At 48.9% G+C, this 14,425-nt stretch overlaps 1 protein-coding gene across 1 annotated transcript in view; it reads left to right on the forward strand.

Moving 5' to 3' along the window:
• The window catches only part of LOC138773060 (putative uncharacterized protein MYH16), a 28,642-nt gene that overhangs the window by 12,688 nt on the left and 1,529 nt on the right, over nucleotides 1-14,425 (forward strand). The window contains exons 5-15 of the mRNA XM_069953981.1: nucleotides 586-713; nucleotides 4,114-4,310; nucleotides 5,246-5,378; nucleotides 5,714-5,930; nucleotides 6,088-6,224; nucleotides 8,750-8,853; nucleotides 9,487-9,679; nucleotides 11,179-11,382; nucleotides 11,698-11,823; nucleotides 12,308-12,478; nucleotides 12,572-12,772. Of these exons, the coding sequence (XP_069810082.1) occupies nucleotides 586-713; nucleotides 4,114-4,310; nucleotides 5,246-5,378; nucleotides 5,714-5,930; nucleotides 6,088-6,224; nucleotides 8,750-8,853; nucleotides 9,487-9,679; nucleotides 11,179-11,382; nucleotides 11,698-11,823; nucleotides 12,308-12,478; nucleotides 12,572-12,772 (1,811 nt within the window). The remainder of the gene's footprint in view (nucleotides 1-585; nucleotides 714-4,113; nucleotides 4,311-5,245; nucleotides 5,379-5,713; nucleotides 5,931-6,087; nucleotides 6,225-8,749; nucleotides 8,854-9,486; nucleotides 9,680-11,178; nucleotides 11,383-11,697; nucleotides 11,824-12,307; nucleotides 12,479-12,571; nucleotides 12,773-14,425) is intronic.

A 14,425-nucleotide genomic window follows, 5' to 3' on the forward strand; every position in this document is an offset into this window, starting at 1 on the left:
ACTGGCAGTGCGGTGATGGATGGGGCAGAGCGGTGGTTCATACGTCATTATTAACCTGACAGTTCTGAGAGTGATGACCGCAGAGACACAGCCACATCCTCCTACCAGGTCACACAATCTAGGCTGTACCACACATGATAGAATTAGATACAAAGTTCAACATGTTAGGCTTAGATACAGCTGGTCAGCACCTAGTATCACATATGACAAGATTTGATAGCAGCTAAGTAGGCAGTTTCACACATGATAGGCTTAGATACAGAAACTCAACAGACAGTATCACATATGACAGGCTTAGATACAGAAACTCAACAGACAGTATCACATATGACAGGCTTAGATACAGAAACTCAGCAGACAGTATCACATATGACAGGCTTAGATACAGAAACTCAACAGACAGCATGACGCTTGACAGGAGTACATACACAATATTACAAATAGTAGGCTTAGATACATCACTCAGGAGGCTATGTCACATGGTATGCCTAGATACAGCAGCTCAGCAGACAGTATCACATATGATAGGCTTAGATACATGGGAATCTCTCTCTTATATTGACATGTCTGTGTTTCCTCATACAGCAGAGATGGGGGAGCTGGCTCTGCGGGTGGAGGAGTTGGGGGGCCGCACCTCACAGCTCAATAAGACAAAACTCCTGCTGGTGTCTGAAGTGGAAGAAGTGAAGAAGCAGCTGGAGGAGGAGACAAAGGTACTGCACCCCAAGAGGCGGTACTGCTCCCCCATGACTCATTACCGCTCCCCCATAAGCCGGTACTGCTCTCCCATGAGTCGGTACTGCACCCCCATGACTCTACCGCTCCCCCATGAGCCGGTACTGCACCCCAAGAGGCGGTACTGCTCCCCCATGAGTCGGTACTGCACCCCAAGAGGCGGTACTGCTCCCCCATGACTCATTACCACTCCCTCATGAGCCAATACTGCTCCCCCATGAGTCGGTACTGCACCCCAAGAGGCGGTACTGCTCCCCCATGAGCCGATACTGCTCCCCCATGAGCCGATACTGCACCCCCATGAGCCAGTACTGCTCCCCTATGAGCCATTACTGCACACCCAGAGGCAAGTATTGCTCCCCCATGAGCCAGTACTGCTCCTCCATGAGCCGGTATTGTACCCCCATTAGCCATTACTGCACCCCTATGATCCAGTACTGCTCCCCCATGAGCCAGTTCCACTCCCCTATAAGCCAGTACTGCTCCCTCATTAGCCAGTACCACACCCTCATGAGCCAGTACTGCTCCCCCATTAGCCAGTACTGCTTCCCTATGAGGCAGTACTTCTCCCCCATGATCCAGTACTGCACCCCTATGAGCCAGTACTGCACCCCTATGAGCCAGTACTGCTCCCCCATGATCCAGTATTGCACCCCTATGAGCCAGTAATTCTCCCCCATGAGCCAGTACTGCTCCCCCATGATCCAGTATTGCACCCCTATGAGCCAGTACTGCTTCCCCATGAACCAGTACTGCTCCCCCATGAGCCAGTACTGCACCCCTATGAGCCGGTACTGCACCCCCATGAGCCGGTACTGCACCCCTATGAGCCAGTACTGCACCCCTATGAGCCAGTACTTCTCCCCCATGAGCCAGTACTGCTCCCCCATGAGCCAGTACTTCTCCCCCATGAGCCAGTACTGTACCCCCATGAGCCAGTACTGCTCCCCCATGATCCAGTATTGCACCCCTATGAGCCAGTACTTCTCCCCCATGAGCCAGTACTGCTCCCCCATGATCCAGTACTGCTCCCCCATTAGCCAGTACTGCTTCCCTATGAGCCAGTACTTCTCCCCCATGATCCAGTACTGCACCCCTATGAGCCAGTACTGCTCCCCCATGATCCAGTATTGCACCCCTATGAGCCAGTACTTCTCCCCCATGAGCCAGTACTGCTCCCCCATGATCCAGTATTGCACCCCTATGAGCCAGTACTGCTTCCCCATGATCCAGTACTGCTCCCCCATGAGCCAGTACTGCACCCCTATGATCCAGTACTGCACCCCCATGAGCCAGTACTTCTCCCCCATGAGCCAGTACTGCACCCCCATGAGCCAGTACTTCTCCCCCATGATCCAGTATTGCACCCCTATGAGCCAGTACTTCTCCCCCATGAGCCAGTACTGCTCCCCCATGATCCAGTATTGCACCCCTATGAGCCAGTACTGCTCCCCCATGATCCAGTATTGCACCCCTATGAGCCAGTACTGCTCCCCTATGATCCAGTATTGCACCCCTATGAGCCAGTACTGCTCCCCCATGATCCAGTACTGCACCCCTATGAGCCAGTACTGCACCCCCATGATCCAGTACTGCTCCCCCATGAGCCAGTACTGCACCCCTATGAGCCGGTACTGCACCCCCATGAGCCGGTACTGCACCCCTATGATCCAGTACTGCACCCCTATGAGCCAGTACTTCTCCCCCATGAGCCAGTACTTCTCCCCCATGATCCAGTACTGCTCCCCCATGAGCCAGTACTTCTCCCCCATGAGCCAGTACTGCACCCCCATGAGCCAGTACTTCTCCCCCAAGATCCAGTATTGCACCCCTATGAGCCAGTACTTCTCCCCCATGAGCCAGTACTGCTCCCCCATGATCCAGTATTGCACCCCTATGAGCCAGTACTTCTCCCCCATGAGCCAGTACTTCTCCCCCATGAGCCAGTACTTCTTCCCCTATGAGCCAGTACTGCTCCCCCATAATCCAGTATTGCACCTCCATGAGCCAGTACTTCTCCCCCATGAGCCAGTACTTCTCCCCTATGAGCCAGTACTGCTCCCCCATGATCCAGTATTGCACCCCTATGAGCCAGTACTTCTCCCCCATGAGCCAGTACTTCTCCCCCATGAGCCAGTACTTCTCCCCTATGAGCCAGTACTGCACCCCTATGAGCCAGTACTGCACCCCTATGAGCCAGTACTTCTCCCCCATGAGCCAGTACTTCTCCCCCATGAGCCAGTACTTCTCCCCTATGAGCCAGTACTTTTCCCCCATGAGCCAGTACTGCACCCCTATGAGCCAGTATTGCACCCCTATGAGCCAGTACTGCTCCCCCATGAGCCAGTACTGCTCCCCCATGATCCAGTACTTCTCCCCCATGATCCAGTACTGCTCCCCCATGAGCCAGTACTGCTTCCCCATGATCCAGTACTTCTCCCCCATGATCCAGTACTGCACCCCTATGAGCCAGTACTTCTCCCCCATGAGCCAGTACTGCTCCCCCATGAACCGATACTGCTCCCCCATGAGCCAGTACTGCTCCCCCATGATCCAGTACTGCTCCCCCATGATCCAGTACTTCTCCCCCATGAGCCAGTACTTCTCCCCTATGAGCCAGTTCTGCACCCGAAACATTCTGTAGTCTGGGAAACAAAGATGGCACCACACACTGTATGTAAATGAGGGGTCCGAGGTCGGACTTGGGGTGGATGTATAATTTGTGATTAAACCTGCTGCACTCTGTAATATGGGAGGGACGATCTTTTCTTTTTATACATAACTTGAGGTCTTAAAGGGACCAAGACTTAAAAACCAGTGATCCCTTTTATTGCTGGGTGACTGGGAGCCTGTGCAGATATTCCCGGCCGGCCGGCAGACAGTCGCTGGTATTTCTGCCTCTTTGATCTGTGACTTCCATCATTGTCCGGCGCTCGGATCTTCCAGTACTCGTGACGCCATTCACTCTGTGAGCTTTCCACATGGGTGCCGTCCAATAACCCGAGCTGTGTACACAGCGGAGACCTGGCAGACGGGCAGCAAACAGCCGGCAGACATTGTTATGGTGCTGAGAGCTCCCGGTGATGTCATCACATAATGGAGGAAACATTTACATGGATGGGGATAGACAATGACTTCATTGGACCATTATATTACTATTATATCAGTGATGTCATAGAGGGGGCGGGGCTGTGACTACCTCTCACACATGATATACAGGCTGGTTGTCTGCAGTAATAAATGAATGGCTGGTCCTGTAGTATAAGGTGTGTGGATCTCATGTCATTATATCATATTAGTGATGTCATACAGGGGGTGGGGCCGTGACTACCTCTCCTTCTTAAAGGGGCATTCCCTCCTGATACACTCCTCCTGCAGGTCAGGAGCTCGGCTGTGGCCTCCTTGGTCAGTCTGAAGCTGGACTATGAAATGCTGAAGGATCAGCTGGAGGAGGAGGTGGAGGGGAAATCCGAGCTGCATCGTCAGATCTCCAAACTGAACGGCGAGGTGACTCACTGGAGGACCCGATACGAGAACGAGGCCGGGCAGCGGATGGAGGAGCTAGAGGAGGCCCGGTGAGGAGTCCCTAGAGTCCTGGGCTGGAACCTTCATCATACCTGTTCCCCCACCATACCCCATCCCCCCAATATACCTGATCCTCCGCCATACCTGATCCTCCGCCATACCTGTTCCCCCACCATACCCGATCCCCCCCAATATACCTGATCCCCCACCATACCTGATCCTCCGCCATACCCGATCCCCCAATATACCTGATCCTCCGCCATACCTGATCCCCACCATATCCGATCCCCCGCCATACTTGATCCCCCACTATACCTGATCCCTCGCCATACCTGATCCTCCACCATACCCAATCCCCCACTATACCTGATTCCCAGCAATACCTGATCCCCCGCCATACCTGACTCCCCACCATACCTGATCCCTTACCATACCTTATCTTTCATCTTACCAGATCCCCCGCCATACCCGATCCTCCATCATACCTGATCCCCCGCCATTATACCTGTCCCCCCCACACTACCTGATCCCCCACCATACCCGATCCCCCAATATACCTGATTCCCCACCATACCTGATCTCTCACCATACCCGATCCCCTACCATACCTGATCCTTCACCATACCCGATTCCCCACCATAGCTGATCTCTCACCATACCTGATCCCCCACTATACCCGATCCCCCGCTATACCTGATCCTCCACCATAGCTGACCCCCCCACCATACCCGATCCCCCACTATACCTGATTCCCCGCCATACCTGACTCCCCACCATACCTGATCCCTTACCATACCTTATCTTCCATCTTATAAGATCCCCTGCCATACCCGATCCTCCATCATACCTGATCCCCCGCCATTATACCTGTCCCCCCCCACTACCTGATCCCTTACCATACCTGATCCTCCACCATACCTGATCCTCCACCATGCCTGATCCTCCACCATGCCTTACCATGATTTGTCTCTTCTGCCCCCTATAGGAGGAAGCTCTGCAGCCGCTTACAGGAGACTGAGGAAGCTTTGGAGGTGACTCAGGCCAAGTGCTCCAACCTAGAAAAGATGAAGCAGAGGCTGCAAGGAGAGATGGAGGACGTCTGCCTGGACCTGGAGAAGGTGAGTTATAGATGTCTCACTCCTGTGACTGAACTGAAGAATAAGACATAATGTAACAGCAGAATAGTGAGCGCAGCTCTGAAGGATACTGGAGAGTAAAACATGATGTAACAGCAGAATAGTGAGTGCAGCTCTGGAGGTAACTGGAAGATAAAACATGATGTAACAGCAGAATAGTGAGTGCAGCTCTGGAGGATAAAACATGATGTTACAGCAGAATAGTGAGTGCAGCTCTGGAGGATAAAACATGATGTTACAGCAGAATAGTGAGTGCAGCTCTGGAAATGACTAGAGGACAAGACATGAGGTAGCCTGGAGTGTTTTCTGTCATACAGGCCACGGCAGAAGCCTCAGCTCTGGATAAGAAGCAGCGAGTTCTCGATAAGCAAATTATAGAATGGCGCCAAAAATATGAGGAAATCTACGGGGAGTTGGAGGCGTCTCAGAAGGAATGTCGCCTGTACGCCACCGACCTCTTCAAGATCAAAACCTCCTATGAAGAGACTAACGAACAACTGACATCGATAAAACGGGAAAATCGAACTCTACAAGGTGAGTGCCAGTCACACGGTGGTCATAGGCAGAGAGCCTGGAGATATGTACTGTACCTTTAAGGATGTTCTGTGCTACAACAGCGCCATCTGCAGGTGATTAGTGGAAATACAAAAAAAAGTTTATAAAATGGTGATAAAGTCTGATTTCTGCATAGATGAGATCAGTGACCTGTCCGAGCAGCTGCGAGACGTCACCAGGAACCTCCAGGAGCTCCAGAAATCCCGGAAGAAGTGGGAGATGGAAAAAGAGGAAATGCAGACGGCGTACGAAGAGGCGGAGGCTGCGCTGGAGGTAACACAACCTGCAGACCCAGGATCCATCAACAGCAGCGCCAAACTCTGCTGGAGAGTAACTAAACCTACACATGTAGCAGAGCTGAATTATCTGTGGTGTGACATAGGACTGCAGGTGACATCTACAACATTATCTGTGCTTAACAAATATTGTGGCGTTACATAGGACTGCAGGTGACATATACTACATTATCCATGCTTAACAAATTAGATTTGTGTTATATGTGTGGTGTTACATAGGACTGCAGGTCATATCTGCTACATCATCTGCAATCAGAGTTATGACTGTGTTACCTGTGGTGTTAAATAGGACTGCAGGTGACATCTACAACATTATCTGTGATTAGAGTTATGACTGTGTTACCTGTGGTGTTACATAGGACTGCAGGTAACTTCTACAATATGTATGCAATATTAGAAACATTCTGCCACCTAGAGGCTGTAATAGTAATTGCAGCTTTTCTTCTATATCCCCTATGGCCTGTAAATCTCAGGAATCTCCTGCCATCTAGTGGACAGTTTCCATATCACAGATCTGTCTTTGGAATTTTAGGAATGTTTCTTACCGGCGAGGTGGAGGGGACGTTGACGTCTTTAACCCCAGGCACTCCCCGGATTGGCTGTTTAGTAATAGTCATTGTTCAGTCCCGGGATTATCTCCATGGGATTATGTCTTCACTCTTCCTAGGACGAGGGATTTGATTCCATAAAAATGACATTTTAATCCTAAGATTTTCGCTGAACAAGAAATTCAATTCATTAATATTCACTCAGTAGTGGTCAGAATGCTGGGAGTTGTAGTTCCACAACAGCTGGAGAGGCACAAGGCTAAACCAGGAAGAGGCCAAATATGTGAGAACAAAGAATGTAACAAAACCAGGTGATAGCACCGCGCAGGCGGCAAACCACCACACCATACCATGCTGTGAGAACACCACTATAGTGTCCACATAACCATTCCATGCCCATATAATATCCACATAACAGCGCCATACCATGCCCATATATCTGTGTAATAGTGTCACACCATACCATGCTGTAAGAACACCACTACAGTGCCCGTATAGTGTCCACATAACAGTGCCATACCATGCCCATATAGTGTCCACATAACAGTGCCATACCATGACCATATAATATCTACACAACAGTGCCATACCGTGCCCATATAGTGTCCACATAACAGTGCCATACTGTGTCCATATAATATCTACATAACAGTGCCATACCATGCCCATATAGTGTCCACATAACCATGCCATGCCCATATAATATCCACATAACAGCACCATACCATGCCCATATAATATCCACATAGCAGTGCCATACCGTGCACATATATCTGTGTAATAGTGTCACACCATACCATGCTGTTAGAGCACCACTACAGTGCCCACATAATATCCACAAAACAGTGCCATACAGTGCCTATATATTTGTATAATAGTGCCATACCATGCCATGATAAACCTCTACAGTGCCCATATAATAACCACATAACAGTGCAATACAGTGCCCATATAATATTTACATAACAGTGCCATACTGTCCCATATATCTGCATAAGAGTGCCACACCATATCAGGCTGTGATAACACCACTACAGTGCCTGTATATTAACCACATAACGGTGCCATATAGTACCCATATAATAACTGCATGCCAGTGCCATAAAGTACTCAAATAATATCCACATAATAGTGCCACACCATACCATGCTGCAATCACACCACTACAGTACCCACATCATATCCATATGACACTGTCATATCGTGCATATATATTTGTATAATAGTGCCACACCATACCAGGCTGTGATAACACCACCACAATGACTATATAATAACCACATAACTGTACCATACTGTGCCCATATAATAAATGCATACCATTGCCATAAAATACCCATACAATATCCACATAATAGTGCCACACCATAACATGCTGCAATAACACCACTACAGTGTACATACAATAACTGCATAACAGTGCCATACCATACCCAAATAATAACTGCATAACAGTACCATATATGACCATATAATATCTGTATAAAAGTACCATGGAGAGCCCAAAACAAGTTTACAAGATATCACCTAACAAAGCCCATATAGTAACAATGCCATACAGTGCCCATATAATATCCACATAGTAGTGCCATACTGTGACCAAATAACAGAGTCTACTTCCTACCCAAGTAACGATGCCTATATAATATTACCATCGATTACATAGCATTGTCGTACAATAATCTAATAACATTGTCTTATAATAGGTACCTGGTTAGTAGTTCCATACAGTAACCTTATATCAGTGTCCTGCAATGACTAAACAGCAATGTGCTACAGTAACACAATACTAATACAGTACAGCAAGCAAATAACAGTGCCATACTGTGATCCTATACGACCGCCATATCGTGTCCCTACAACAGTGCTTTTCCATTCTTGTTCATATGGGATGATGTATCAGAATAGACCATGTAGGTAATGCAGATGGGGGGGCTGTGATTTCTCCCACCAGGCGGAAGAGAGTAAAGTTGTGAAACTTCAGCTGGAGATGACGCAGCTGAAGGCGGACGCTGAAAAACGCATCCAGGACAAGGAGGAGGAGTGTGAAGCCGCCAGGTAAGTGGACAAGGAGGAGGGGTGTGAAGTCACAGGTAAATGGACAAGGAGGAAGAGTATGAAATAACCAGGTAAATGGACAAGAAGAAGGAGTGTGAAGCCACCAGGTAAGTGGACAAGGAGGAGGAGTGTGAAGTTACAGGTAAATGGACAAGGAGGAGGAGTGTGAAGCAACCAGGTAAGTGGACAAGAAGGAGGAGTGTAAAGCAACCAGGTAAGTGGACAAGAAGGAGGAGTGTGAAGCCAGCAGGTGAGTGGACAAGGAGGAGGAGTGTGAAGCAACCATGTAAGTGTTCACATTGATGGTGCACAGTCACACTGCTGGATCCTACAGATGAGGAGTCATTGACTCTTTGGAGGAGACACTTATTGCGGTTCTCGTGAGTAGTCAAGAAGTTCTTGAATCATCCTGGCTACCTCTAGTAGACCATGGTGCATTCTGGGGTCCACCAAAGTACCTCCATACAATATCCTATGTGTGAAGAACCGTAGTGGTGCCACAGGGAGTAGCATGGAAAGGAGAATGTCCAAGCAGATCATAGTCAGTGGGCATCACATGGTCTCTTCAGGCTTGGGGTCCATTTTCCTCTAGTTGCTCCAGCAGATATAGATGAATCTTGCCCTTGTCTATAGGAAAACCAACCAGCGCGCCTTGGAGTCCCTACAGGCCAGCCTAGAGGTGGAGGTGAAAGGTCGGGCGGAGGCAGTAAAGACAAAGAAGAAACTGGAAAATGAGGTCAATGAGCTGGAAATCCAGCTTGAAAATAGCAACAGAAGCAACGCAGAGCTGGTGAGACTGGTGAAGAGGCAGCAGCAGCAGATAAAGGTGAGGAGGTCACGAGGTAGGGGTACAAAGCCTTCTTATGGCCAACCTGCCCTCAGTGGTCAAAAGTGTTTGCTCATCCCTCCATACATACATCCTAACCCTCTAGGGCTAACCCCCTACTTATCAAACCTACTAAGGCCAACCCTCTCTACTTCTAAAACCTTTTATGGCCAACCCCCCCAACCCAATTACAATTCTATGGACGCCTAGATGGTAAACCTTCTAAGGCCAACCTTCCCGACATGGTAAACATATGGTGAACCTGCCCTACATATTGTCAATTCTTAATGACCATTATTTCCTACATGGTAAACTTTTTAGGACCACCCTTCCCAACATGGTCAAGCTTCTGTGGCCAATCTTCTCCACTTAACCAGCCTTTTAAGGCCTTATCAACCCTTAATGGCCAATCTGCCTACATACTCGACCTTTAGTGGCCAAGCATGTGGTCCACCTTTTCTAGGCAGCCTTCTGTACATGATTTTCATCCTTACATGGTATATTTTCCCTGCATGGCCAATCTTCTATGGTCAGCCATTCATGGTCAACTATGCATTGGCAACATTCCCAACTAGCTTAACCTTCATAGCTGAACTTTCCCATGTGGACAAACTTTGACATTGTGTCAAACCTTCAGGAATAACTACTACTTCATGGTCATCCCTTTATAGTGAACCTTCCCCATGAGTACAATCCATCATGGCCAACCTTTCATATGTGTACAATCCATCACGGCCAACCTTCCATGTGTGGACACACCATCATGGCCAACCTTACCCATGTGTACAATCCATCATAGCTAACCTTCCCTATGTGGACAATCCATCATGGCCAACCTCCCCTATGTGGACAATCCATTATGGCCAACCTTCCCTATGTGGACATTCCTTTATGGCCAACCTTCCCTATGTGAACATTCCATTATGGCCAACCTTCCCTATGTGGACATTCCATCATGGCCAACCTGTCATATGTGTACAATCCATCACGGCCAACCTTCCATGTGTGGACACACCATCATGGCCAACCTTACCCATGTGTACAATCCATCATAGCCAACCTTCCATATGTGGACAATCCATCATGGCCGACCTTCCCTATGTGGACAATCCATTATGGCCAACCTTCCCTATGTGGACATTCCTTTATAGCCAACCTTTCGCATGTGGACATTCCATTATGGCCAACCTTCCCTATGTGGATAATCCATTATGGCCAACCTTTCCTATGTGGACATTCCTTTATGGCCAACCTTTCCTATGTGGACAATCCATCATGGACAACCTCCCCTATGTGGACAATCCATTATGGCCAATCTTCCCTATGTGGACATTCCTTTATGGTCAACCTTCCTTATGTGGACAATCCATTATGGCCAACCTTCTCTACCTGGCCAACGTCTATAGTCAACATTTCCATGTAATCACTCATTTTATGGTCTGATGGACCTCGTAGGCAGGATGTGTAGAGTCTGGGAAGTGTCTGCATATGTGTTCCAGGATCTCCAGACGCAGGTGGAGGACGAGTCACATCAGCAGGAAGATGCCCAAGAGCAACTCAACCTCCTGGAGAGAAGGAACAGCATCCTGGCCTCCGAGCTAGAAGAGACAAGGAGTGTGATGGAGACCTCAGAGCGATCCCGCAAGACTATGGAAATCGAGCTGATGGATCTAACAGATAAATGCAATGAACTGAATAATCAGGTATCTAATTTATATAACTCTGAACAATGCAGGGGGCGGGACTGTGACAACACATTATTATAGTACTATAATATTATATCAGTGATGTCATACAGGGGGCGGGGCTGTGACAACCCTCTCACACATGATATACAGGCTGGTTGTCAGCAGTAATAGATGAATAGCTGTTCCTGTAGTGTAAGGTGGGTGGGTCTCAAGTCTGATCACGTCATTATATAATATCAGTGATGTCATACAGGGGGCGGGGCTGTGACTACCTCTCACACATGATATAGGGACTGGTAGTATTATATTACAGGATGTTTTACCCCTCAGCTCCTGTCGGTCTCTGCTACAAAGAAGAAGCTGGAGGGAGATTTGCAGCAGATGACGGCTGAGAATGAAGATTACGTGAATGAGATCCGGACGTCTGAGGAGAAGCTTCGGAAAGCTGCAGCCGAGGTGACTTGTATAAAGGAGACCCATTAGGAAAGAACCCCCCTTTATAGATTTTACATTTTATTTTAAGATTTTTCAGTTAAGAACCTGCTATTGTTTAGTGTACACAGCCCCTTTACGTACCTATGTGTCTCCAAGGTGACCTACTGCTGTCTATTCATTTCTAATTACATTCTATAAGTTATTATGATGAAGCAGGAGACAGATGGGAGGAGCATGACTACAGTAGTATGTTTGTAGTCTGTTACCATGGAGACATGTAGAGCTTCTTTTGAGCTGTAGACACAGAACGGTAGTAGGTTTTTTAATGAAGACCTATGACACAGTTATTATATTTTTTATTTTAGATGTTTCTGAGTAATAACTAAAAAAAAGTTTGCAAATGTGGACAAGACCTTTAAGAATTTACTGTTCAGGACTACAGTCTGCCCCTAGGTGGCTGCAGGAATCTACATATTTTATTACATTATAATTCCCCCCTTGGCAGACGTCTCGCTTAGCGGAGGAGCTACGACATGAGCAGGAGCGTACACAGCACCTCCAGAAGGTGAAGAAAGGACAAGACAGTCAGATACAAGAGCTGAATGCGAAGGTGGAGGAGGCGGAGCAGATGATGCTGCAGGATGGGAGGAAGATCATACAGAAGATGGAGGCGCGGGTGAGGAGACGGACGGAACCATAAAACATCACCAGGACCACCGATCCGTACACAAGAATTCCTGAACAACTCTCTGTTTTCTTCTTTCATCAGATTAAAGATCTGGAGCTGGAACTAGAGATGGAGCAGAAGAAACAGGTGGAGACCACGAAGACACTGAAGAAGCAGGAGCGCCGCCTGAAGGAGCTCAACTTCCAGGCTGAGGAAGACCAGAAGGCGCAGCAGAGGAACCAAGACACGATAGAGAGGCTCCACAGCAAACTGAAGAGCTACAAGAGGATGGTGGAAGAGGCGGTGGGTGGAGTCACCCAGCAGCACAGAGGATGTCAGGAGAGGGGTGTGCTGATCTTATAGGGGAGGTCACAGGGTGAGAGTTACATAGAGGAGGAGCAGGGTCACAGCAGCACAGAGGATGTCAGGAGAGGAGTGTGCTGATCTTATAGGGGAGGTCACAGGGAGAGAGTTACATAGAGGAGGAGCAGGGTCACAGCAGCACAGAGGATGTCAGGAGAGGAGTGTGCTGATCTTATAGGGGAGGTCACAGGGAGAGAGTTACATAGAGGAAGGAGCAGGGTCCCAGCAGCACAGAGGATGTCAGGAGAGGAGTGTGCTGATCTTATAGGGGAGGTCACAGGGAGAGAGTTACATAGAGGAAGGAGCAGGGTCACAGCAGCACAGAGGATGTCAGGAGAGGAGTGTGCTGATCTTATAGGGGAGGTCACAGCAGCACAGAGGATGTCAGGAGAGGAGTGTGCTGATCTTATAGGGGAGGTCACAGGGTGAGAGTTACATAGAGAAGGAGCAGGGTCCCAGCAGCACAGAGGATGTCAGGAGAGGAGTGTGCTAATCTTATAGGGGAGGTCACAGGGTGAGAGTTACATAGAGGAGGAGCAGGGTCACAGCAGCACAGAGGATGTCAGGAGAGGAGTGTGCTGATATTATAGGGGAGGTCACAGGGAGAGAGTTACATAGAGGAAGGAGCAGGGTCCCAGCAGCACAGAGGATGTCAGGAGAGGAGTGTGCTGATCTTATAGGGGAGGTCACAGGGTGAGAGTTATATAGAGGAAGGAGCAGGGTCCCAGCAGCACAGAGGATGTCAGGAGAGGAGTGTGCTGATCCTATAGGGGAGGTCACAGGGGAAGCATTACATAGAGGAAGGAGCAGTGTCCCAGCAGCACAGAGGATGTCAGGAGAGGAGTGTGCTGATCTTATAGGGGAATTCACAAGGTTAGAGTTACATAGAGGAAGCAGCAGGGTCCCCAGCAGCACAGAGGATGTCAGGAGAGGAGTATGCTGATCTTATAGGGGAGGTCACAGGGTGAGAGTTACATAGAGGAAGGAGCAGGGTGCCAGCAGCACAGAGGATGTCAGGAGAGGAGTGTGCTGATCTTATAGGGGAGGTCACAAGGTGAGAGTTACATAGAGGAAGCAGCAGGGTCACAGCAGCACAGAGGATGTCAGGAGAGGAGTGGGCTGATCTTATAGGGGAGGTCACAGGGTGAGAGTTACATAGAGGAAGGATTAGGGTCCCAGCAGCACAGAGGATTTCAGGAGAGGAGTGTGCTGATCTTATAGGGGAGGTCACGGGGTGATAGTTACATAGAAGGAGCAGGGTCCCAGCAGCACAGGATGTCAGGAGAGGAGTGTGCTGATCTTATAGGGGAGGTCACAGGGTGAGAGTTACATAGAGGAAGGAGGAGTATTCTAGCAGAACAGAGGATGTCAGGAGAGGAGTGTGCTGATCCTATAGGGGAGGTCACAGGGGAGAGGTACATAGAGGAAGGAGCAGGGTCCCAGCAGCACAGAGGATGTCAGGAGAGGAGTGTGCTGATCCTATAGGGGAGGTCACAGGGGAGAGGTACATAGAGGAAGGAGCAGGGTCTCAGCAGCACAGAGGATGTCAGGAGAGGAGTGTGCTGATCCTATAGGGGAGGTCACAGGGTGATA

Source organism: Dendropsophus ebraccatus, chromosome 14 (assembly GCF_027789765.1).
Source record: "Dendropsophus ebraccatus isolate aDenEbr1 chromosome 14, aDenEbr1.pat, whole genome shotgun sequence".
Classification (NCBI taxonomy): Eukaryota; Metazoa; Chordata; class Amphibia; order Anura; family Hylidae; genus Dendropsophus; species Dendropsophus ebraccatus.